The sequence below is a fragment of the Nannobrachium achirus genome (assembly GCF_963921795.1).
Source record: "Nannobrachium achirus genome assembly, chromosome: 17".
Classification (NCBI taxonomy): Eukaryota; Metazoa; Chordata; class Actinopteri; order Myctophiformes; family Myctophidae; genus Nannobrachium; species Nannobrachium achirus.
The window spans coordinates 45,673,220-45,701,080 of NC_137824.1; the positions used below are offsets into that span (position 1 = coordinate 45,673,220).

At 41.9% G+C, this 27,861-nt stretch overlaps 1 protein-coding gene across 3 annotated transcripts in view; it reads left to right on the forward strand.

Annotated features, from left to right (window-relative positions):
• The window catches only part of LOC308301448 (ecto-NOX disulfide-thiol exchanger 2-like), a 192,028-nt gene that overhangs the window by 101,187 nt on the left and 62,980 nt on the right, over positions 1-27,861 (forward strand). For all 3 annotated transcript variants that reach the window (XM_080745441.1, XM_080745440.1, XM_080745442.1), the window contains one exon: positions 26,662-26,796. In XM_080745441.1, coding sequence (XP_080601567.1) covers positions 26,662-26,796 — 135 coding nt within the window. The remainder of the gene's footprint in view (positions 1-26,661; positions 26,797-27,861) is intronic.

A 27,861-nucleotide genomic window follows, 5' to 3' on the forward strand; every position in this document is an offset into this window, starting at 1 on the left:
GTTTTCTTTCACCTCCATCATCACTCGCCGGTGAGCTACAGCAGCGCTCGAGGCTTTACAGTGTTTCTCCTCTTTCCAGCTCGTACTGTATAGCCCTACGATCACATGGGATCTGAATAATTTAAAGTGCCATAGGAGTAGGACACACATCTGTGGGTTAAGGCTGTGGCTAATGGCGATGCCGCGAGCCGAGACACTGGAAGGTGTTTTGTGTCGAGGTGCTGGAATCTTCAATGGCATAATATTACTCTCATAATAATAACAAAAGATTGCATAAGCAAAGCATACTCTCTCAGCCTCAATTTGAAGGCAGTCAGCCACTCCTCATTCTCTCTCTACACACACACACACACACACACACACACACACACACACACACATATACACAAAGCAGCCACGCCACACTCATTCTCTCAGCTATCATTACTCGTCTCGTCTCAGAAATACTCTGCAATAATTCTAGGAAAGAGGTTCTCAAACGTTTTGCACCTAAAAAAAAGGATGCTGGTGTTAAAATGCATTTCCCTATCCTATTCAGTGAGGCACATTCATCACTAAGGAGAATGATGTTTATTGTAATGTTGACTGTTGGCACGCACGCACGCACGCACGCACGCACGCACGCACGCACGCACGCACACACACACACACACACACACACACACACACACACACACTCACACTCACACTCACACTCACACTCACACTCACACACACACACACAAATGGCCTGTAACTGCAGTCCAGTAAGCCATTCCACAAAATCCATCATCAGCACACTTATTTTCATCTTAATGAGAATAGGCTCTAGTAGGAAATCAGCTGTTTTGTTTTTGATGACATTTTAAATGTTTTCCCTCTACCCAGACTCCAGAATGTCCATTGTCCATCCTTGCCTTTCAAGGAGTTTGTATGTTCGCTGTGTTTAATCAGAGACACTTTAGAAAGAATGTGTACAGTTTTTTTTGTTTTGTTTTTTCAGTCGAAAACCATAACAAAAATAGAAAGTCGGGAGAGAGGCTAGAGCCATTTCAAAGTTGAAGTAGAAGTACAAAACTCTTAACTGTGTTCATTTTGAGAGTGGGCTGTAATCCATTCCATAGACCCCAGGCACACACCCCGACAACCCAGCCATCATTTGGGCTAAAACGATGGGAGAGAAGAACCTATTCCAGAATTCAGGAAGCTGCTCTTGAGTTTTAAAGTCTCAAAGGCTTCTACAAAATGTAAAGGCTGTTGAGACGTTTTATCTACGGTATGGTGTTATTCATTAAGCCACAGACGACTGTTGGGTGTATATCTGCACCTGAGACGGCCTCTAAACACAAATGGAGTAACACTCTCTTGACTTGCTGCTTGAATTATTCATTTCCTGTCGACGCTAGCTTTGTGCAACTTTCATGTGAACTTCAATGTGCTAACACATCTAACCCCAGGTGCTCTCTGCACCAATTTTAAATCACAACTCAGCTCGCAGTGAGAGAATGCGATGAACCCACACCACCTCTGTTTTATATAATCGGAGATGACTTGTGGAAGATCTTACATTATACTGCAGGGTGTGTTGGATTTCCTGCTCAACATTATACAACATGGCTGTCTATACAGAGCGCATTGTTGGACGAAACCTATAGCCTTGGAAGATAAACAGGACTTAGAGTTTATTGGCTTAGGGCCTGGGTTGAGTAAACACAGAAAGGGTTTTTTGGGGACATTTTTTGCTGCAGCTCTTCTTACTTTATTTCTCTGCAGCTCTCCTCTGCTCTCTCCACCCTCCCTCAGGCGCCAGAGATCACAGCAACATACACACCAAAGAGACCCCACAGCTCACCCTCTTCTATCCACACCTAACCTGGCGTCACCAGCCTTTCCACCGCAGAGGAGAGCCTGCTATTCGTTTTAAACCGTGTGATCCGGTTTAGAAAAAAGGGTGAAAAAAAGATTGGTGTTCCGGTGGTTGGTTCCTGTTGCCGTTTTTGTTCCCCACAATACGCTTAGTCTTGCTAGTCGCGCGACAATTTAGAATAAAAGATGGACATACCAAACCATTATTATACCAGAAGAAACAAAACGATTATATCAAACTAAGCACATTTTAAATTAGGGGAAATAACTTTGTAGGTGCACGGCACCGGAGGTTTCCGCTCGTTGGTTCCGGCCGCCTGATGAGTTGGGGACAGGTTTGCCAGCCAAATACATATCATTTTGGGAGTCCTTCACACGAAAGAGTTTGAGAACCAGACTGATATAGAAACATATGTTTTTTCAGAAATGTGTAAAACTGTGTGTGTGTGTGTGTGTGTGTGTGTGTGTGTGTGTGTGTGTGTGTGTGTGTGTGTGTGTGTGTGTGTGTGTGTGTGTGTGTGTGTGTGTGTGTGTGGGGGGGGGGGGGGGGGGTTGGTCTCAGCCTGGTCAGGTGTAAGAAGGGGGGCTCCAAGGAAAAAAGCCTAGGAACTACTGGACTATAAGCTACAATCTAATTTCTATGACTACCGAGTAGGTTTTAGTCTATCTGGGAGCTTTAATCAAGAGTAGGGCTTTGAATGCATATGGACTCAAGTGCTAAATGCTCAGTTATATTCAGCAGGCTTTGGTACACAGTATATGGGAGCTTTTATCAAGGGTAGCACTGAATGCATATGGGAGACTCCAGTGGAAATTAAAACCCTAACCCTTCAGCCTTAACACAGCATTTAAGCTGTTGGAGTGTCATATCAGTCTGTCACACAGACACTTGTAATTAGCATTTTAATTTTACACTTACACTCCTCTTTGATCTGTGTGTCTGCTCAGCCACAGGCAGAGGAGATTCCTTATCGGACAGCAGCTTTGACAGGAGCTGTACCATGTGTACTTACTTTTCATCCTAAGTATTGAATGAATGTACGGTTGGTTTCGTTTCTTTCAGTAGGCTGGCTCTCATTCCTTTCATAGCGTATCTGTCAAGTGGTTTGAAGTTTGAACCTGGCTTTATGAAAGACACCCAGCATGACGTAATGAAAAAGATTGTGTAGCATTTAGATCAAGCTTTGTTGTTGTTTATTAAGGGATCACTTTTTATCACAACAGAAAAGCTGGGAGAGGTAAAAAGTGTAATTGTAACAAGTACTTACAAAATAACGTATTTATACTATAAAAACTAAAATGTTGCAGGCTAGTTTAGAAGGGTGAATGTTCCTGTATTTTATATGTAATTGGCATAGCAAGGGGATAATAAAGTATTGTTGTAAGTACTGACAAATTCAGCTCTAGCAGGTTAATTACAGTATACACTGTATGTACCGTTATGCTGATTCTAAACATGAGGGCGAGGCGATCTTTGTTTTTGCACTGGTGCCTTTCAGCCACGCTCCCAATGGGCATATAGCAGTCTGGCATCTCCCACATTGTCATTGGATTGACAGAGTCTAGGCAGGAGGACCCGACTTTTCTCCTGGACTTGGACGAGGACTTGTGACTCGCCAAACACGTCTATTTCGCGTTCAAAGGCTAAGCCTGACTAAAGCTAACCAAGTAGTAGTAGGAATTTGCCTTATTATACAGCTACAAATCAGACTTTGACGAGTGTTCAGTGCTTGTCAGTGTGTGGGTGCATGAGTGAATTTAGGAGGGAATGTGAAAGCCAAAGTCAAATTCCTTTTACTTCATGTAAGATGGCTAGTAATATAATCTCTTTCTTCCTCGGTGGATTTCAGCTGATGCTAGAGCTCGCAGTAGGCCATGGGTTCCAGAGAATATATCTTGTCTTACCCGTGCTGCAACTCTTCCTTCCCCCTCCTTCCCTCACCTTCCATCTTCTCTCCTTTTTTCCTCTCTTCAATCCAATAGAAATTCATTCCTGCTTCCAGTGGCCTGCTGTGATTCTAAAGGAGCCTATAGCTGCATGATGAAGTGAATAACTTAGAAAGAAACTACTGCTGATGTTTGTATCCTTTGGGGATTTTTTTTTACAGCAATTAGAGGCTGTTCTCTCGCAGTAAAGTTAATTAACGATGATTGCTGTCCGAGAATGACTGCACGCTTTAAGTATACGGCTGTTTGCCCCTAGGTGGTTGTTGGTGTGCGTGTGCATGCGCATGTACTGTCTGTATGTGTGCATGTGTAAGTGTGTGCGTGCGTGCGTGCGTGCGTGCGTGTTTGTGTGTCTGTATATTCACACAACCACAATCACACAACCACAATCCACAGTTCACACGCTTGTACATCCAATAATTTGCTCTGCTCCACAAATGTAAAAATAATATTAATATTATAAACAAAAAACAACGAACCTCACAGGTTTAAATAACTGCTAAATAAGCAGGCCACGTCGGCCACATACCACACTAACAGAATCCATATACTGTATGGCCAAGACAGATGGTCCGATATACATCATCGCGACCCTATACATGGCGCGACCTCGCCCTGAGGTGTCTTACAAGTGGTAACCTGGTGTCTTTCTTTATAGCATAATGTTCTTTCCCTGCTTGGCATGTTCCGCAACAATGTGCTAACAACAATACAATATTAACAAGAATATAATATTAGCGGTAATTCCGGATGTAATAAAACAAGAAAAGTAAATACATAAATACAAAATAGATGTGGCAATAGCACAGGTAAGACGTATGAGTAAAATCTCTTTAACAACAGTGGGGGAATGTGCAAATATACTGGATGTATAAAATGTGCAGTGAGGTCTACATATACAGAAATACTCATATGTACATTAGTGCAAGTAATAGCAAGCACATCAAGGAGGTGATTACAGATTGAATGCAGTTTGCCTCAGCATCTACAGCAATTGGTGGACCTCCTTACTGCCTCCCATCTGTAGCCTTTGTTCCCTCTGGTACAGGTGACTAATGATCAGGAAATATCTTTTCTTGATTACAGTTTTTAGTGCCAGGGGGCTCTTTGTAAAAGGGCACCGGCCTTTGCTGCATCAGACACATTTGTCTTCAGCTCTCTGGCCTATACCTACCAAGACACACTCAAAATGACCCCACAGAGGCTTTGTCAAATGATTTTAGGGGTGGAGGCTGATGGATTGGACTCCAATATCAACACGCCTTCTTCTCCTCATCCGTCTCTCTCTCCCTCTGTGTCTCCTTGAAGAACAGAGGTCTCTTGCACTGCAGTAGAATATTATCATCACTCCGCCTTTCGCTAACAATATGACTTGACCTCCTCCAGATTGAGGCTGTGGTGTTTTCTCTCCTGCTTTCATTCTCCATCTTCCTCCCCCTCGCTCTGTGAGAGAGGACCATCATTGTCATGTGTGGGCGGCGAGTGCAGAAGATGGCAGCATTTGGATGACCTTATCCTGTAGAAGGCAGCCACATCCAAAATGTTTGTTTTACATAATTTTCTCGTCCTTGATGAAGGTCTTGGCATCGAAAGCTACCGGGTGTGCACAGCAACTTTACTGTTTTTTTGGTTTCTTATGAGAACAGTGCCCGTCATCTTTTGAATCTGCAGAGTTCATGTGTGTCACATGTACATATTTTGTATGTAATATTGATTGTGGTGTATTTGTCTTTTAACCTATTGCTCAGGAGTAGGCCTATTGCCCCTTAGTTGATGTATATTTGGGAGGGTAACCTCACTTGGAGAACCTCAGCCTAGCTATTGGTTTATCAACTGATTAAGTGTGGTGATACCCACTGACTCTGACCTACAGTACTTAAGGGTTCCAAATCCATGCTCCTGTAACCTTAAAGTCTTACATGGAGTGAAACAAAAAGACGGTAGAGCAGTATATTGTGTGCCGACATTCCCTTCACTTACATTGACATCTTGCCTCCAGCTTCCATCAAATCAGTCGGAAACAGATCACTGTTTGTCACAGATTACAGCGATATATTGGGACATAAAGAAGAATCATGTAGAAATCGATAGTGACACTCAACATGGGATGTCTAAATTGGCATCAATATAATAAATGATGACCTCGTTAATTTGGCTTTATTGGGAACCCAAGTGAAGTCTGATTACAGGAAATGTTGATTTGTCTCAACAATTATCTTTTAAAACCTTTAGTAAACCAATGCCCTATTCAAGCAATGAGCTTCAGAAGTTCAGAGATGCTTGCTGATCCAGCGGCAGGTTCCACCCTCATCAGATTGTAGCAGTTTAACAGAGAGAACACCCGTGTCTCTTTGAAGTGTCGGTTGATATATATTGCTTTGTACGGACTGCAGGGTATTCTAGCATGTTGATGTTTGTACCAACACAGTGGTGGTTTAGTTAAGTCTTTTATACATGCCTGCTTGTAAAACGAGATTCAACTTGCCCCTAGGGTGCTGTGGAAGGAAGGGGGTAATGGACTTAATCTGAAATCAGCACCAAATGATTAGAGTGATTAAATCCTGAAGTTTGATGTAATAGCATTGACCGGAACAGTGTTCAAACCCATTAGTCAAGGAAGCCACAGGGAGGAAAGTTAAGGCACTTTAGACTATGCCCCCACCCCCCTCCGGCTCCTCTTCCTTACTTCAGTGCTTCACTAGCCATATTTCTTTTTAACCATTTGTTCCATTGAGTGTTGTTTTGCATCTCCATTCTCTTCCTATTTCACCAAGGCCTGATCTCTGTCTCTAAAAAGGATAAGGGAGATATTACATGCACATCCAAGATTCTCTGTCCAGGTGGCGGACCAACGGCATTAAAACATGATAATGTCTCCTGCACCCTGGTTCTCAGCTCCACTCATTTATTTGCTGTTCGTTTTGATCACAAAGATCTTCAGGAATAGAACGGTTCTATTCCTCCCACTCGCTGACACGGATGCAAACACACATAGCCTCTCTCTCTCCCCTCATATCGTTAGGTCACTGCAGGTGTCATGGTAGGTATCTGTCGGGACTGAGAGGAAAGACCAAACCTTAAGACAACAGCACCCTTCTCCCCTTATGCAAGCTTACGCAGGTTCAGAGCACCAGACCATAACTCAGTCAGTCCAGCGCCCGTGTTGTTGTCCATTGACAGTGAACAGCCATCACAATGTCCCTCGCATTTCTCAGGCATTTCTCAGGCACTTTATTTTGTGGAGATTGTTTTGTCCTGTCTATCATCTGGAGGCCACTGTGCTCATAGACGTTTAGAGCAGACCATAATGTTCAGACCAGTGCATTTCATATCATAAATCAGTGGTTCTCAAAGTGTATTCCAGCGACTCTGTGGGTTCCTTTAGGGTGGGATCTAAATTTACCCATACAAGTCTGTAAAGGGCAGACCTTGACATTTGAAAGTTTGAGAAACACTGAAAATTATGTTAGTTATTGACATGTGACAGTGCCTCGTCTCCACACTGACAACTTCTGGATTGATAGTTGTTAGATGGATGTATCAGACTTATCAGTAGGGAAGGATGGACTGTTGAAATATTCCAGTTTTCAGGTAGTGTGAGGCCTGTTTGGCGGTTGTTCTCCTTTGCCTACAGCATCCCTGCAGTCAAAGCATTTTCTCAGCAGCAGTGTTCATTTCGTCGTCATTATATGTTTGGTTGAGCGTGGGTGTTGCTCTCTGAAAATGGCAGATCTACAAACTCACAACGTGCCCCGCTGCGACTCGTTATACAGTAGATCGGCTATTTTCAGCATGCAACCAAGAGTAAAATCAGCCAACATCAACTGTAGATTTAGTCGACTAAAATCTTATGATACTTAGTGAACTAACACTAGACTAAAATAAACATTTCAGATGACTAAAATATGTCTAAAAAGAAAAATAATCATTTTATTCAAAAGACTACTATGACTAAAACTAAATCAAATTGTGTTGTCAAAATCAACACTGAAAATCTGCAGGTTACAACAACATAGCTTTCTGGACAGAGAGGCGTGGTCAGATAAAGTTCCTCAGCGTTTTGACCTTCCGTCACAGCAGCTCCCTGGCTTCTAATTGGCTAGCGCTGATATGATTCCCATGTTGTAATTGGCAGTGGTGTAAAAAGTACTAAAATATTTTACTTAAGTAAAAGTATCAATAATGCAATATAGAAATACTCTGTTACAAGTAAAAGTCTGGAATTCTAAATATACTTGAGTAAATGTATAAAAGTGTTGTACTAAAAGTGCCAAAAGTAAAAGTATTCATTGTGCAGGATGTCACATTTCAAGTTTTCAAATGTATAAAAATCTTTTGAAAATAGCAGATCTACAAGCTCACAATGTATGTGGGGAGCCCCAGGGGGGGTCCCTTCATGATTTGGAATGTGTGGGGGACAATTTCAGGACTTTTGAGACCTTTGTAATGCCTAACAAAAAAAGAAGGAAAAGAAAAAAGACCATTACTGCATCCAAAGTAATCAACAAATGCTATAAAAGAAATTGTCAAATTATACAAGAAGCAAAAGTTTTGAAAAAGCAAAAAGATCTACAAACTCACAACGCCTCACAAATGAAATGTGAGCTATTTTAATAATACTAGAAGCTGGGCCGCCCTTCAGGCGGCCCAGCGTCTAGTCGGCGACCTGGCCAACTCGGAACAATGTAAATAGGGAATGAATGCCCCGCCCTTTAATGCAAACCCCATTATACCTGTTTTCATAGGACCCGTTTTGACCATTTGTCTGCCTGTGTCCATTTATGCCCATATATGGAGATATCTGTATCTGTCTGTCTGTCGGTGTCCATTTTATGTCCATATATGGAGATCACTGCAGTTATAGTTCTGGGTCCATTTTATGCCCATATATGCCCATATATGGAGATATCTGTCTATCTGCGTCCATTTTATGCCCATATATGGAGATCTCTGTATCTGTCTGTCTGTGTCCCTTTTATGCCCGTATATGGAGATCTTTGTGATTCTGCATCCATTGTATGCCCATATATGCCATATATGGAGATATCTGTTTATCTGCGTCCATTTTATGCCCATATATGAGATTTCTGTCGCTTTTTCAAACAGATGGTCAAAACGGGTCCTATGACAACAGGTATAATGGGGTTTGCATTAAAGGGGGAACCGGCACTGTGTCTGCAACACAGTCGGAGGCACAGACAGATACAGAGATCTCCATAATGGGAATAAAGGGACACAGACAAACAGATGGAGGAGGAGACAAACTTAATGCAAACCCCATTATACCTGTTGTCATAGGACCCGTTTTGACCATCTGTTTGCCTGTGTCCATTTATGCCCATATATGGAGATATCTGTATCTGTCTGTCTGCGTCCACTTTATGCCCATATACGGAGATCTTTGACCATCTGTTTGCCTGTGTCCATTTATGCTCATATATGGAGATATCTGTATTTGTCTGTCTGCATCCATTTTATGCCCATAAATGGAGATCTATGCAGACACAGTGCCAGTTCCGGAAAATCCTGATGTCAGACATCAGAATCCGAACCGTTCGTGCTGGTTCCAGAAAATCGTGTATCGGGTCGGGTCGGGTCGAGGCCGAGCACTGCACTCTACCTGCTGCGGTGGGGAACGCACGTGCCGAATTTGAAATAGGGAATGAATGCCCCACCCTTTAATGCAAACCCCATGAATGCCCCACCCTTTAATGCAAACCCCAATATACCTGTTGTCATAGGACCCGTTTTGACCATCTGTTTGTCTTTGTCCACTTATGCCCATATATGAAGATCTCTGCACACACAGTACCGGTTGCAGAAAACTCTGATGTCAGACTTTATGCCCATATCTGGAGAACGCGCGTGCCGGTGGGAAGAAGGGTTCTCGAGATACGCGGATTACATACATACATACACATTCACAGAGATTTTGTGTTGACTCATGTGGCGTACGTGATGTCAGAGCCTTTTATGAAGTGATGTCACAATGACTCAGCGCTTGCGCCGATTTCCTCCGGAACAGCCTGATGTCAACAATCAGCTCCGCATAAGGAGATTCCGAACGTTTCGCGCCGGTTTCGGAAAACCGCGAGTCGGGTCGGGTCGAGGCCCGGCACTGCACTCCGCGCTGCGGCGGGGAACGCGCGTGCCGAATCTGAAGCCGGTGGGACGAACGGTTCTCGAGATACGCGGATTACAAACAAACAAACAGACAGACAGAGATTTGTCGCATTTATAGATAGATGTATCTGTGGAACCGAGTCCAACTAAATGTAATACTTCTAATGATAATAAACATTGGCCAAATGATCAAATATTAGAGGCAGAAATTGTGAAAATAGCCGATCTACATGCTCACAACGCCTCGCGTTGTGAGCATGTAGATCTGCTATTTTCACAATAGAACTGTGTTATACAAAATGTACTTAGGGTAGGGGGGTCCCCAGTTAAAATATGATTATTTTGGGGGTCGCGGACTGAAAAGGTTGAGAACCACTGTGCTATAACACAGTGCTTTGGACTTGGCTAATTCCACTTGAGACATTGTTCGTTATAGATACAGTGTGGTTCTTCCAGATCCTGGAGGCTGGAGGCTATTGGCACCACAGGGATTCAGGGATTCATTCTTCATCCTTCTTCTGTAACCCAATTCTGTACTCGGCTCTGTTCAGCTGACTCTGCTTAAACCAGGGCACATTCTTCTGAAATGTTCAGCCCGTTCTGTCTCGTTTGGACGCATGCTTATAGATTTAGCAGATGTTTTACTGGCTCAGTCTCTTGTGTTTGTACTAGAACTGCTGATGAAGATTTTCTCAATATTATGGCCTTACATCCCTACTTTCCTCCCCTGCAAGTCAACTTCTTGTCCCCCCCCCCCCCCCCCCCCCCCCCGTAACCGGAGGCTCCGCTGACAATGAAATAGTATGGTCCATATCCATATCATATCCGAATGGTTTACTGGATAATCTTGTTTGTTCTCCAGGATGTAACCATCCTTCTGTCACAGGTTAATGGATCGCATCAAAAGGCATTAGCTGTGAGACAAAGCAGTACAGTATATCTTAAATCTCATGACCGCTGTCATCACAGAGACTGTCTAATGGATATTCCATATATATATGGTTGCAGAACTACGTCTCAGATTCCCTACTTACTTATGATTGAGTGTTATGAGGCTAAGACCCTGCTTTCCATGCTGTATTGTCAACCCAGAGATAGACAGGTCTCTAGCAGAGCAAGCACACACTTGGAGGTGCTTTGGTAGTTCACCTATGAGTCTCTTGTGGGTGTATAGTTTTAGTGAACAACTAGAAAAATATTGTTCCTTCGAAACAATTGTGGGCTCGCTTCTAGCCAGAAAACAATGGCTATAAAAGTACAAAACGTCAAGATCGCAGGCAGTGCTCTCTTTGACGTTACTGACGTCAAAGATTGGTCCATTTTTTCCAAAAATGTTATGCAAAAGTTGACCCGCTGGTGGCGCTATAACAGGCCAATGATAGAAGGGTGGTATCTGTTCCTTGACCTATTGGGAATGTGCTTGCAAGATTTCACGCACATCTCAGGCTGTGTTCATGATTTGAGGTGTTTTTGGCTTTGGCCACTTTATCGCTGCTTGCAGCTATATTTATTATTATTATTTTATTATTTTATTGTATGCACTTCATAGGCATGTTAGATAAAGGTCCTTAGATTGCGTGTAGAATGTTTCATGCAAATTGCTAAAAAGAAATCCTAGAATAAAAACGGTTTTAAGCGTTTCACAAACTGCTCAAAATGATATAGCGCCCCCCTTTGGCCAATTGGGGTATGATTGGTTTTAGTGATATTTGGAATAACACTCTACATCTTTGCCAAATGCCATGAACATGCTACGTTGTATGTATGATTTAGAGGCAGAAGAATAATTTGCATAAAAATGCAATATTCATTGAATTATTTAAAAAAGCATGTTTCAATTTTAAAGAAATCCGATCTGACAGATCTTTAGATATCGGTCCAAAGTTCACGTAAAAAAAGTTTTGTGCACGTGACGCGAAAATTTCAGAATAAAAGCGGGTTTACGCGTTTTACAAACTGCTCAAATTGGCGGAAAATCTAAGGGCGGAGCTTACTTAACAACGACACAGATGTCTTCCGCTTGAGTCAAAGCACGCGTGTAACAAGTTGCATGTCTTCAAACAAAACGAGTCAAGACTTATGCCCGTTTGAAGTTTGAATTTTCAAACGCTTCGTATAGCGCCCCCCTTTGGCCAATTGGAATAAGATTGGTTTCAGTGATATTTGGACTAACCCTCCACATGTTTGCCAAATGCCATGAAAGTAACACTTTGCATGTTTGATTTAGAGGCAGAATAATAATTTGCATAAAACCGCAATATGAATTGAATTATTAAAAATTAATGGTTTAACGTACAAACTTCTCACCACATAGACTGTATAGGTATTGGTCCAAAGTTGATGTGAAAAAAGTTTTGTGCGCTTAACGCAAAAATCCCAGGAGGAGATAGATTTTTTCTGTTTTTCATATAATTCCAAATTCTGGGGGATCTAAAGGTCAAAGGTCAAAAGTCAGAGCGTAAAAGTTGTTCGGCATGAGGAGACGCATACGTGTATACAGGTTTCATGGCTGGACCTCAAACACAGCATGAGCTACACCTGTTCAAAGATCGCACTTTCGAAGGCTTCCTACAGCGCCACCATTTGGCCGATTGCTATAAAAAATAATAGCACACTTCGCCACTGTAAACTGAACACATTGATGTTTTTATTTTCATTTTCTCACTAAGTATGTAGGAGTAGAAAGGAACCGAAAATCCCGTCTACTTACTAGATAAACAAATAAATAAATAAATAATGACAATATCTAAAGTGTGCTCGCCAGGTACTGGCGAGCCCACAATTAAAGCTCCAGAGAACTGATGGTGTACATCAGAGAGTGAATCAGAAATGTTCTTGATGCTGTGTAGATGTGATTTGCTTGGTTAGTGTATTGGCATGGCAAAAGAGTGGAAAATACAGTTTTAATAAATTGCATGCTCGGGTGTGGGAGTTCGCTGGTTTATGGTTAGTGTTCATTCGATAACACATTCATTAATAATCACATTTATTTTGATTTGATTGGATTTTCTTGTTGTTCCACAACTTCCACTTGAATTCTGTTTTCAACCCGGACATAAACAGAATTGAAGCCAATTATTGTACATCTGAACCAACGTTGTCTTTCATCTCCTTCTGGCTGCTTGGAGCCTCCTTGGATGTTCTCTTGAGATAAAGGGGAAAAAAAGAATGATAAGAACGGAAGGGATTCCCTGTCTCCTCTGGGAAAGATGGAGGGTGTATTGACTGGGAGCACGGATTCAGAGCTTAATCAGTCTCTCAGCCGAACGAACACTTGGCTACTCTAGAGAGGTCTGCCTTTTCAGACGGAGGAGGCTGTTTGTAGGATGTTTTGTTTATAAGAAATTGCTTTTAAGATTTTTTTTTGCGCTTGAGTTCATCTCTACTCAGCTTCATGAAGTGACATTTATTCTCCATGTGCGTTTTATGATTTACTGCACCACTGAATGGTTCACATAATTGTAAACACAGCAGCTGCAGTTAGTTCACACAGAGGCTTTGGAAGAACAGACTTCCAGGAATTAATTTGAAACACCTGACATTATTAATGTGGTTTGGGGATTGCCAGCTTTCAGTGGGATTTGACCTGGGAATGTGCTGTCTTCACAAATGACTGGAACAGAAATGTAATCAAGGGACTCATAATAAGTTGTATTTACAGTATGATCATTTAATAGGGGATTAAGAGGTTTTGATATAAACAACAATACCATTATAGTTCTATGAGGACATTACAGAGACTCAGGCAGGGAAAGTTGAGGAAAAAGAATGAAAATGAGTATGATTATAAAATGAAATTAGGTCAGTAGAGGACGATGCCGCAAACTCAGTTGATGCAGTTGACTGTTTTTTACTCATTGATTTAATTACAGACATTTTTCTGTTTCAGTTTTATACAAATTTAATTTCATGCAGCAGCCTACTTGGTTAATGCCCAGCCTCTTCAAAGGCCCTCTCCTCCTCAGTGTAATTAGGACCTGTTAATTAAGCTATTTTCATTCATGAGGATTAATATGGAATGGCGATTGCAGCGCCATAAACAGCTCCTGAACACGCGGGGCAGAACACCCAGTTCAGTCCAGGAACCTGATGCAAAAACATCAGCAAGGAATGAAATGTTATGTGATATGAAGCATGGTTCAGTGTATGTGTAATATTTGTGTGTTTGTCCACATTTATGCATTTGTGCCCATTGTAGTAGTTGTAGTGTGTGTGTGTGTGTGTGTGTGTGTGTGTGTGTGTGTGTGTGTGTGTGTGTGTGTGTGTGTGTGTGTGTGTGTGTGTGTGTGTGTGTGTGTGTGTGTGTGTGTGTGTGTGTGTGTGTGTGTGTGTGTGTGTGTGTGTGTGTGTGTGTGTGTGTCCTGATTATATGTGGTTGTTTCTTCCAAATGTACCCTTTGCTTGGCAGATACAGTGTGTAACTTGGACTTGAGAAAGGCTGTAGTAATTTGAGTCCAACTCCAGAAGCCTGTTGAAAGTGATACACTTCAGGAGCTGACAAGCATTTTGGCCAGACATTAGGGTTGGGTACCTGACTATGTATTTTTGAGCGGTGGTCACACCGTCTCCATAGCGTGGCCGTGTGTGTAGGTATGTTTGTTTGTTAGTTAGTTTGTTTGTATGTGGGTGGGTCTGTATGTAGCCTCAAGCCTGTGTAGTACCTTTTCTGACCACACATGTTAAGGGAGGGGCGCTGTTGTCCAGGCCACACACACACACACACACACACACACACACACACACACACACACACACACACACACACACACACACGGGGGGGGGGGGGGGGGGGGGGGGAGAACCACCGCTCAGTTCACACGGGTGTGATTTTTAAGGGCACCTACCGTACGTCTGTACCGCAGGGTACAGTAAGTACCAATTCACATTAGATACATTTGAAGCTAGGTACTCTACCGACTTGGTCCCAAAGACTCTTTGTCTTGCCTAAATGCAGAGATAAGATACATTTCCAAGTTGGATCCGTAATCCTGACCCAGAAATGAACGCATCAGGCATTAACTACGAATCTGGATTGACGTTATCAGGCTCTGCGCACTGTGGTGTCATGAAGGTGCAGTGCATCACTCACACTTCAACAAGTAACAACCACCGCCGGTAATGAATAGTTTTGGACAGAGAAAGGGACATCAGTAGCATTGTGTTCATAACCCTTTAAAGTGATCCCTGACTAATACGACAAATATTTCTTAAAACATTATAATTGTCCTCTATAACTACAATGTAAAATTAAAAACACCTTAAATATTTTATTTCTTCTAGAAATAGCTAATCTTTCACTCAGTAGGGGGAATGCCTGTCGCAAGTTGATGATGTCATAAATGTCATGTGTCATTTTTATGGCATGCATGTGCAAAAAAACAAAACACAAACACATTTGAAATATTGATTTGATGCTCATATTAACCATAGGAAGTATTAAGTTTGTTTTTATTTTCACATGCATGCCATAAATTCCATAGGGATAGATCACACTTGACATTTATGACATCATCAACTTGTGACGGGCATTTCCCCTATTGAGTGAAAGGTTAGCTATTTCTAGAAGAAATAAAATAATTGAGGTGTTTTTAATTTTACATTGTAGTTATAGAGGACAATTATAATGTATTAAGGCATATTTGTCGTATTAGTCAGGGATCACTTTAAGACCTGAAAAGCATCTGTGTCACTTAACATTTTAACCATTATTTTATATACTTTGGCTATTCAAAAATAGCAGATATACAAGCTCATAGTGCGGCACCGAGTTAAGGATTCCTTCTCCTCTAAGAAAGCCTTGCGTTCCTCAGCCAGTGACTGCCTTTTGCTACATCATTAGGATCAATGGACCAATCGATGCCCCCCTGAGACCTAATCACTTATAGATTAATCATGCCACTCTTAGCTGCCAATAGTGCCTCGTCCCGGATGTGTTCGTCAATAGTGATTAATTGTAGAGGGCAAGGAGGTTTTTTCCGCTGTGCCTCAAGAGCAGAGTTCATCAAGCATCATCACACAAGGTTGTTTTGTAAAGTTTGGAAATTCTTCTTATCAGAGAGTTGTGATGATGCATTTCATGTTAATGTACTGTGTGGGATCTTTCTCTCTTTCCCCATCTCTCGCTCCCCTCTGAATCCTGCCTCGTTCCTCCATCTGTGTTATCAGTGTAATCGGTCTTTGTCTGTCGCCCCTCTTGAGTGTGATAAGAGGGGGAAATGCTCTGCTCTTCTCCCGTCCAGTAATAAATGCTTCTCCCCCTGACAAACACGCACAACATGCCGCTGCTCTGTGTTTAGTCGATGACTTTAGAAGATGGCTCCTGGTAAGGGAATAGAAATTGAGTCCGTTTATGAAACGCGATCAGCCCTGGTGAGTCCTCAGCACACAAACTTCAAACATGTATTTCGCTGTCCTCCTGAGTTTTAACCCATTTAGGCCAAAAGTTATTGAATGCTTTAACCAGTGAAAAATAGCAGATATACAAGCTCACAGCGCTGCAAGCTTGTAGATCTGCTATTTTTGAAAAAGTTGTGAAAATGTGAAGCGAACGTTTGTAACTCAAATTTTGCTTCTGGGTGGTCCCTGGAACTAAATATTTTGAAATGGGGGTCCGTGGCCAAATAAATATCATTTTGGTGGTCCTTCACATGAAAAGGTTTGAGAACCACTGACTTAGTAGTCTCTCAAGAACAGACTAACTGAGCTCCAGTCAAGTGAAAAGGACCTTTTCTTTGACGATGGCTGGCCAGATTGCTGACATAGAAACATAGGTTTTTTCCAAAAATCTTAGAAGGATTCAAAAGACACTTATAGAATCGGGTCAAAATTCTAATTTTCACGATTTTTCAAAAATAGCAGATCTGCTATTGCCTCTACAAAGCTCTGCAACGCCGTCATTCAAATGGAAACAGTTGTCAGTCATATCAAGGGGGATTTACATGGCTTCTCAGCCATTCATCTGCAATCAAAGCAAAAGCTAAGTCTGACTGTGCATTTGGAGCCGGGGTTTAATCACGCCGCTGTTTTCAAAAGAGGCACCCATGGCATTCAGTCGTTTGATACGAAACAGTGAGTCTCATTTGGGGAATGGTAATTGGGTGTTTAGCTGGAGTCACTAAATAAAAACTTGCAGAGTTCACAACAGAACAGTTCTAATTTGTTGCTTCATGTCAGCGTTATTATTCAATCAGTCCAGACCGAGATAACTTGTTTATTCGCCTCTGGTGGCTGCACATTTCTCTTCAGTCGGCTTAAATCCAAGTAAATACATGATCTAGGGGAAGACGGCTCAGGTAGAATATTTGCTGCTCTTCAGAGGTAATTGCTCATGCTGTGCATCTTTTACATGAGGGTTTTTTTTTTTCTTATTTTCCTTGCTCGGTTTCGCTTCATTTTGGGAACCTAATCTAAAATGCAAATGAAGATTTGTTTACATATTTTTGTCAGATGTGACATTTTTTTATATGGTGAAATCACATGAATAAAATGTCAAATGTGTGCAACCACTCTTCTTGACAGCTCCACAGCAGTGGTGTAAAGTAACTACCGTAAGTACACATACATACATACACATACATACATACTAGTACTGTACTTAAGTAAAGTTTTGAGGTACTTAACTGGAATATTCCCAATTTCCAATACTTTTACTTCTACTCGACTACATCTCGGATCCAAATATTGTACTTGAAATATATTTGAAAATTTTAGTTACTAGTTACTTTGCAGATATATATTATAATATTATAAAACATACGTAAACCACTTTAGCCATATTTTATACCAAGGCTGTTTGAAAATAGCTTATCTTCAAGCTCACAATGAGCCGCAACACGTTGTGAGCTTGTAGATCTGCTATTTTCGAACATTTTGTACTACTTTTACTTTTGGTACTTTAAGTACATTTTGATGCCAACATTTTCATACTTTCACTCAAGTACAATTTGAATTCCGGATTTTTACTTGTAACAGAGTATTTCTATATTACAGTATATTGCTTTTTCCACCACTGCTCCACAGTCTGACGGCTGAGACTCTCAGGTTTTCCCTCAGCACTCTCAGCTCACTAATGTGGAACTGTGATGTTTGTCAGTGTGTAATTGTTGTCAGTTTAGAGGGTGAAAGGAACACATGGAGACAGGATTTGACAGTACTGTATATCTCAGTAAGAGTGCACTGTGCTTGTGCAGCGCTCAGATAGAACCTGCACTCCATTAGTTGCTTTCTGTAATCTATCTCCTTCATCAAAGTCATTTTCAGGGTCTTACTGACCGAGCATAGCTGTTGAAGTGAAGGAGAAATGTGTCCTATGAGACCGGTGTCCTCAGGTCTCTCCTGTTGTCTCTCTGTGCTGGGTCTCTTCTAATCCCTGCTGTCTTTGTTCCTGCTACTGATGAGATGTGGTGTTGAGGAACACTCTGGGCGTATCATAATTAACAGATCAAAGCAGCGGAGAGAAGGCCAGTCATACATCATTAAACTCTTTGTGTGTGTGTGTGTGTGTGTGTGTGTGTGTGTGTGTGTGTGTGCGTGTGTGCGTGTGTGCGTGCGCGCGTGCGTGCGTGTGCGTCAGGCATACTGTCCAAAAATGGGTTTTGCACAAATCCGCGTCCTGGTGGCGCTGTAACAGGCCCATGCTAAAAATTGGGGGCAAAGGTTCTGCTCTGGCACCCAGGGAGTGTGCGAGCACAGTTTCGCTGCCATCGTGCCAACGGTGCTGGAGATTAGCTGTCCACAAGGACACGCACGCAGACAGACAGGGGCGAAAACATTGTCTCGGCCATGCCTTTCGACCTGGCGGAGACAATTATGAAGTCTTGTTCATACTCTAGGGAAAGGTATTTGGAAATATTCCTAAACCAGGTACTTATAAGATTTGTTTTGTGGCTTTTTATGCCTTTATTGGACAGTAGGCCAGCAGGCACCCTTAACCAGGTATTCTAATGCTACATATAGAATGGTCCCCCTGGCTTATCTAAGTCACCCACTAGAGAAACCCCCCACTATTCAACTTGTACGTACGCATAGTTGACAGACACATGGGCTCTGTTTGCATGCAGTGTTCTCGATGCTGATGTGGATCTATTGCTATTGGTGTAGTTGTCTGGTGTAACAATTCTGTTATGAGCTGTGGACATGACAAACATGCCACAGCCTGTAAAAGATAATGGCTATGGAGATATCAGACAAATATGATCAGAGCCTAGACTAGACACAGTCATTTAGACATTTTCCTCCCCTTTGATTTTGGAGCACATGCACTGAAGCTTTAAACTTACAATCTGTAGATTTTCTGGCTTGCCTGACTGAGGCAATTAAAAGGCAATTGAAATGTCTGAACAACAATGAAGATGGCACATCTAGTGTCCAATTACAGTGCACCTGCTTCTGATAACTTTATTGACAATGTCAACCATTCATACCCGACACCAGGGTCCACTGCACATGTGATAGTTATATTGTATTAATCCAATCCAATCCACTTTATATATAGACAGCGTTCCCACGGTCATGAAATGCCCGTGTTGTTGGGTGTAAACATCACATGTTCAAAACTGTTTCTTTTCAAGATTCAAATAAAAAGGTATCAGATGGAAAACGACCCATCTCCCCGATCCTCAGCTTAACATACTCTACTGTACAGATTGGTCAAAATAATCTTTTATTCATTAAAGTAAGTCCCGGATTGTAACTTTAAATTAATCATGCCCTATTCAGCAATTTTCCTTTTCAGTGGAGCCATTATATTATTCGCTAATTAAAGGTTTAGGCGGCTCATACTTTTGTGGCTATGAATACCGCAGTAATAATATGATTGTGTTCATTCACAAAGGTTTTCCGTTCCGGGTTCAGTCCCCTGAGGGGCATTGAGCCAATGTGTTTCTACTCTTTCCACCCTATCATCTCCCTGCATCGGTCTTCTTCTTTCTCATCCTTTCATCTATCTATTCAGTTTTTGTCTCCCTCCTCTCTAAACCCGCTCTATTACATCTCTCTTGAGGCTGTAATAGCCCTGTAGTTAGCTGTTGAAACCCTTTCTGCTTTAAACTACTAAATAGCCCACAGCTTCTCTCTGCCAGCCAGGGGGGTGGAGGAGGGCTTGTGGGCTTACAGCCAATGGTCCTTAAAATTACTTCATTTCCCCATCGGCCTATTGTGAGAGAGTTTAGGGGAACTAAAGGTCAATCTGCGCCCAATCTCGGTTATTCTCGGTCTATGGGGTTCCCCAGATGAAGAGGAAGGGGTGTCATATTATTTTGTTACTGTTAAATATGGCTGTCATGAGTCAAACGTGCATGTTTGTTTTGAGTTGAATATCAATGATAAATCCACATCAGAATTGTTACATCTGCCGTGATGGTATCAGCTCACGCATGCACTTTGAGTCTTGGACCGATTGAAGCAAACTGGAGCCAGCAGCTAACATTAAATAATCTTTCTTTCTTTTACAGAGAATTTTCATTAGCATTGATCATTATACTCTCTGAGCTCCTCTGATCTTAGTATAAACAATTAAATCGTTCATTGCCATCAGCTCTTTCCCATCCAGTGCAGATTGTCGGCTCAGAAAGTGCAGTATTAAGTTCTATAATCTGTGTTCTCACTGTTAAAAATCACACCCGTGTGAAGTGAAGCTGTGTGTGTGTGTGTGTGTGTGTGTGTGTGTGTGTGTGTGTGTGTGTGTGTGTGTGTGTGTGTGTGTGTGTGTGTGTGTGTGTGTGTGTGTGTGTGTGTGTGTGTGTGTGTGTGTGTGTGTGTGTGTGTGTGTGTGTGTGTGTGTGTGTGGATCATGTGTACCGATTTTTGTGACATTTGAAGAAAATATGTAGGAAAAGGAGCAAAAAGTGTGTTTTGGAGAAAATTCAAGATGGCGGAAAATCTATCATGGCGCAAATGGGCGTGGCCTATATGGGGAGATGCGTCATGGCCCAAGGAATCCAGGGAAAAAATATTTTTAATTTTCCGACCTACGGTTCAAGAGTTACAGGCCAAAACATAAAGTCGGGTGTTATGGCGCCACCATGCGGCCAAATGACACAATTATTTTTTATTTAATCCTTGAAATCATTATGAACCTCCTCTCCAAGTCTTGAAACTCTAGCCCCTATGGTTTGCGAGAGACAAATAATTGAATGTGAGTTTTTGCGATTCCCATTATAAGTCAATGGGGAAAATTAATTCACTAATAAATTAATATCAATTAAACTATAGAACCTTTCTCTTAGAAAAGTAATAGCCCACGATTCCCGAGTAAGCCGGTCGATTTGACATATGGCGCGAGTGTGTGGTGGCAAAACTGTGGGACTAGTGGCGTGCCGAAGTTTAGGAAGTTCAGGCTACATACAGACACACAGACAGACACACACACACACAGACACACAGACCCACACAGCCACGTATAGGGAGCCTGTGCTTCACACAGCTCCAAAAATGTAATGATAGTGATGCATTTATTGGCAGTATTGTCACTGGCTCCCATGTCTCTCTTTCGGCAACGTAGATAGAATGGAACAAGCATTGCTGTGCAATAAATCAATCTCTTAAAATTATTTATATTTCAGTGAACGGTAAGAAATTTTCAACATCAACATATCTAAAGTATTCCTTGCTTCTTCATATCTTAACGGTGTGAGAAATATATAATTAACCAAAATCACCTCCTCTCCATTCTCCTCTCTGTTGCTTCTCCTTTTAAAACCTGTTATTTACTGATTTCAGACACAAGATACTGTAAGAAACAGAGGGGTCCTCTTTTGAAGTGTGGGAATGGTGGGATGATGGAAGTTTAGGTGGTGACATAGATAGATAGATAGATAGATAGATAGATACCTTTATTATCCCAAGGGGGAAAATGTGTTGCCCAGAGGCAGCACAGCAGTATAAGGTTATTTACAAAGTTACAGAGAAGTATGAAAAAGATAAAAAGAAAAAACAAGAACAGAGTACAGAGTACAGTAAGAGCAAGGTACAACAGGAAAGGGAACGAATAATATATATACATAAAGTGTTTAAAGCACGACTATCAAAAAATAATACAGTGCCCAAATCAAAGTGACCATAACAGTCAATGCTAGTTAGTGCAACAAGTATCTCTACATCATGTCAAACACAAGCAGAAATACTAAAAGAAAACTACTAACACAACCTAATAGTGCAGTGTCCAAAGGTCAGAGCGATAAAAACAACTAGCAAAAAAATAATAAAAAATAAACCATAAAGGGTGATGCGGCAAGACGCACAAAAAACACCATCCCTGGAAGGTCCTTATTGAATCCAATATTGAATCCGATATTGAATATTGAATCCGAATCCGATATTGAATCCAATATTGCCATTTGGTCTGGCAATATCAAGTCAATATCGGGCAGTGATAGACATGGGGGAGAGAGTGGAAGGAACCCGCAGAAGACTGCAACCTACGAAATAGGAAATCTCTCTAGGTCCTCAGACGAGCTCTCTACGCTTCCAGTCATCCCGATTCTCCAGACATCCGGTCAGCTCGTTGGTGCTTAAAATGAACACTGACCTCCTGTAGAATTACCATTAGGGTGCAGTCACACCCGCACAGGGGGGCCCTCTCCTCCACACTCTACCCTCAACCCTCCATCAGCAGAGGCCAGTGCTGTGGAATTGACCCCTGGTGTCCCTCAGTCCCCGGGTGAAATGCAGCAGGGCTTCCAGATGAATGTCAGCTTAATGTCCGATCAATTCAGGACCTCTGTTCCTTTCTTGAGAAGCCCTATGACATTCTGTAGAAAACATCTCGGGGGCAGTGGTGGAAAAAGTACTCACATTTATTACTTAAGTAAAAGTATCAATACTGCAATATAGAAATACTCTGTTACAAGTAAAAGTCCTGTATTCAAAATGTACTTAAAGTACCAAAAGTAAAAGTACAACATCGACGCCAAGCTTGTAGATCGGCTAAGATCGAAGTAAACATATTAGAAATTGCAAATACTCAAGTAAAATACAAATACCTAAAAAAAAGTACAGTGATTACAGTAAGTATGTGTACTCGGGGGCCAATCGGTTATCAGCTGGAACCCACGTATTTTCAGGGCAACGCTGCTCGATAGACCACTCAAATTCAAACCAACCTCTGTAACTATGTTGTTCACCTTCCATGCGTCTCGACTTTTACCAGCCATGAACTCATTCAAAAGTGTAGGTGTTTTCCAACACAGCAGCTTGAACAAAAAATCCATAATGGCATATAGAGCTCACCACCTCTGAACTGTGCTTGTAAATCCTTTGGCGTGATCTTAGATTAGACGTATTGCTCACGCAGCAAATATTTCCCCACAAGTGTACCATATTGCCTCGTCCACATTTTGCCCGCTTCCCCACGTCATCTGGTTCAAAGACATAATGTGCTGAAATACGCAACTTGCAATCAAACTTCAATTGTTTATGCTTCCTTATGCTCCTTTGTCTGTTTCTTGTGTGTTAGTTTGTACTGTATATTGGCAGGCAAGGTGCCTTTTTTGTCTATGTACATACATTCATGAAACCACCGGCTGACCATTGAATCAATTGCATTGACAATCAGTGGTCAATGACAAGTCAATGACAACATTGAGATTTCTTAAATAAGGGCTTATATGTGACCATATTCCTACATTTTATTTTATTATTGTAATCCATAGGCCTTGTGTATGACTTATAACATTTTTGCAAAAAACAAAACAAAATTATGTTGAGAAATTGGCATACATTTCACACATCAGTTCACAAAATGACAAAGAATTCACACAATATTCACCATGTGAAAACTATCAGGGACTACCTACTGTGGCAAAAGTTGTACAAGAACTTTGGCATCGATTGGTCCAGTACTTTTGCGAGATTAGCTATAGACACACAGAGCTCTCTCTTAAACCGCTCAATCCCATGGTATTGCGGTAATGTGGTTATTGTCTCAGCTCTACAATGCACAATACTTAATAATGCAGCGGATATCAAAAGTGGATATCAATGTTATTGTAGTATTTGCACAGAAGCCTATAGGCTTGTGTGGTAAAATAATTAAAAATGCCCTTGCCCTAGCTACTTGGGGAGCAAAACACTGGCTGCTGCTGTCACATATCAGCAAATCAGCGCAGGCTGAAGGGATCCTAGGGATTTCTCAGCTGTTGCTGTGTCTGGCTGTTGTGCTTGTTTTGACAGATAGTTGACACGACTGCTCTGAAGTTGGAAACCACTGCAGGAGTGCTCATGATGTCTGTCCCGGGTGGTCTCGTAACCTGTGCGTTACCTCTTGAAGAGATGGCGAGATGACTCAAAGTGCAGAGTGCATCCCATTAGAACTGTTTCCGCAGTAAAAAAGTGTTCTAAGCTGTAGTAAAACCTCAGTAAAAAGAAGAAAAAACACTGTAATTGAAGTGCTCCAGCAGAAGCTCTGTTAATAGAGTCGTACTAGTTAACAAGGTCATGAAGGTCTTATCAGCAACATTATCGTAGCGTCACACCAACTAAATTTTATATCCGCTTATAAATGAGTGGCTCACAAAGTGCTACAGTTGTAGGCCCAAAACCCGGACGTGACTTTGAAATGGATTCCCTTTGCGAGATCCTATGCTTCTTGCATGTAGTGTTTGTGGAAAATAAAGGCTACTGCACACTGCAGAACACAGTTTGACATTGCATGCTTAGATAGCGTGTTTCAAAACAGCAACTGGGGTTAGGCTGGTTCTTGTAAAGGTGCTTGTTTTTGGTGATGACGACGGAGGCGAGTCGTCTCGGGTGACCTTGAGCCACGTGAGACATCTCCGAGCGAGCGGTATCGAGCGAGTCGCTGTGTCGAGCATTGCGAAGGTTGCATGAGCCGACTCAGCACCGTTAGAAGTTGTAAACCAGGGAGGCAGAATAGTAAATCTACGTCCCCCCGACTTTTGGCACCTCCACACGGTCCAAGTGAACACAGTGGAGCGCTCCCTACCTCCGGTTCAGCCAATCACAAGCTTCCGTGGGCGGGTCTTGCCTTACCCAAGTTGCTGTTTTGATACACGCGTTTACTGTAGATCCCATATGCTGCTTTATTCTGAGAGGACATGGGAAGCCATCGGTGAGCCCTCATTGGCTGGTCTTTTTACCAAGACCATTGTTACACATTGTTACGCATTGTTACACATTTTCAGGCGCCTCCCAACTCTAGGAATACCAACACACACACAGCAACAGTGTCCTAGCGATGTTTTGAGGTGTGAAGTGGCCTCATCCTTATTAACGGTGGGGTGTGTGTGTGTGTGTGTTGTTTTGATGTGAGGAGGGAAGAGGGAGGGCAGCCTGGCTCAGCCAGACACTCACAGTCTCACGTCAATTTACACTTCTGTTAGAGAGAAAGGTCAACCAGAGGAGCCAATTAAAGAGCATTAATGTTGTGAAATACACTGTGGAGCTGTGAGAAAACTACTCCATTCTTGTTGACTAAAACCATTTTTAATGGGTTTGCTTTACTTTGACTGTGTTTCCTATAACGTCTAATTTGCATTGTCATTTAAAGATATTGATATTCTGGCTATCAGCTAGAAGGAATTAGCGTGTACTGCTGTAAGCATTATGTATGAAACTCCTCACTGTGGTCTCCCTGGGATCATCAGTAGACAGCGGAATGCACGGGGAATCTCTAATTGTCCTAAATTAGGAGTAAAAACAAAGAAAGAAAGACATGTCAAAAATAATGATTACAGTTTAAATATCATTCCCATTGTCATTCTCTTCCATAAACTATTTTTATTTGTAATATTTTTGTATACCTGTACATTTTTGGAAGGGTTACGTGTATCATTACATTGAATATATTTATTCGGGGGGAGGAATACTGTAATTCAGGCCTTCCAATTTAATGTTGAATTTTGTGTTAATTTTGTTTGTAATGTACATGCACATGTGTGCGTGCAAGCGCTTTCTATGATAGCTCATTGTTGTGTCAGGAGACTGTCAGTACTCAGTATAGAGGTCAAAGGCCGGTGAGACAGGAAGTGTCCAGAGGTCGAGCTGATTAACCTCTCAGCTGAAGTGTGTGGGAGAACAGACTCTAAATGACACAGTCACACTGACCTCTCCTCTTCTTCCTTTGGGACTCACTCGGAGCTCTCGCTCCACTTTGGCACAACACTGACATGAAATCACTCAGATGATGAGTCACTCATCGGAGGGTCGGAGCTAGGAGGGAGTGACTTATGACCTGAGGCCGATTCTACAAATTCTAAATCAGAAAATCTTTAAATACTTTAAAGTGTTAGTTCAGATTTTCTTTTTTACATAAAGCCGTAGGAAATACTTGCCATTAATATAGAGGTTGCAAAGGTATTAATTGATTGCCAGAGTCCCGTGGTCGGAGTTCTGGTCAGTTTCTGATGAATATGATGTAGTGGGTGTAGTAATGGGGTGGGGGCCATTTGGCGGGCCCACTCATAAAAAATTGCCTTTTTTGTCTAGGAACAGGAACTCAGTTGGCTCCTCCCCTTTCTTAGTCCCCTTCCTCCTGGGTCCCTTTGTGTTTATTCCTTCCTACTAACAACAACACTACACGTGTAGGGCAGTGGTGCTGACAGGATCTGCTCTTGGCAGAATCTGTCTTGAGCACTACGCAAACAGCCCTGCCAATGCCGTGTTGGCCATAAACAGCATAAGTACTGTACACATGTACACATGCAATTTCTTCAAGAGGAAGAGACAACAACCATCAGCCAGTGATAATGACTCTCTGTCTCTCTCTTTCTCTCCTCTTTCTTTCTCCAGAACAAGGGATCCGCAACATAAGCATGGACTCCAACTCCATGACGATGCCCATGTCAGACCCGGGCGCCTGGGCAACAGCCATGAACAACCTGGGCATGGCTCCAATGAACATGAATGGACAGCCTCTCATGCCAGGTACCACATGACCCTAAAACTACCACACTGCTTTCTTTAGAGAGCACTATGTCCTCCAGGACTGTATGTGGTGACATGGATAAAACAGACATCACAGGGACTCTCGTATTGAATTACAGTGTATACAGTATTTTGGCCGTCCCCTCACAGTAGGAATGTTTTACAAATGCATTACTTATGTAACTCTGCTGAGTATCAGAACATACTCATCAAAGCCTTTGTACTCTGTTTTGTTGAACATTTAGCTTTAATTATAAAATGTTGCAGGCTTTTTTTTAACCTATTGCAGCTGTTACTAGGTCAAACTACACCCTCCATATAATTTAACAAATAACAACCTTTCTACTGCATTATGCTGAAACTGAGCTCAGATTAACCAAAAGCAAGTACATTACGGGTAATTCACCCAACTCAGTTTATCTTGTCATCAGTGCATCTGCTGAACATGACATGATATCGTTGTTCACATAGATTTTTGTGGTTTTGCATTGTCGATAACTGCAGGCTGCAACGACTCGTGGATTAAAGTTCTCAGTCAACATGTCTTCTATGGAAGCATGTTGCACAGCGACAATATGCGATCTGCAAGCGCTCAATGGGTCTGCAACACATTGAGAGCTTGTAGAAAGTTATTATCTAGTAATTTAGTTAGTCATTTACCAGTTATTGTTTTAAGATTATAGCATTTAAAGCGGTGTTCAGAAGCATCTTCCATAAAACCCTCTTTTCCTTGTTTGCCGCACTGCAAGCTTGTAGATCTGCTATTTTTGAAAAATCGTGAACATTTGAATTTTGACCCGATTCTATAAGTGTCTTCTAAATTCTTCAAACGTTTTTTTGGAGCTGTGTGGAACACAAGCTCCCTATACGTGGCCGTGTGTGTGGGTCTGTCTCCGTCCGTGTCTGTCTGTCTGTCTGTCTGTATGTAGCCTGCAGTAACCTTTTCTGACCACACATGTTAAGGGAGGGGCGCTGTTGCACACACACACACACACACACACACACACACACACACACACACACAGCTCCACTTCGAACAGAGGTTCGATTTTTTAAAAACACGTT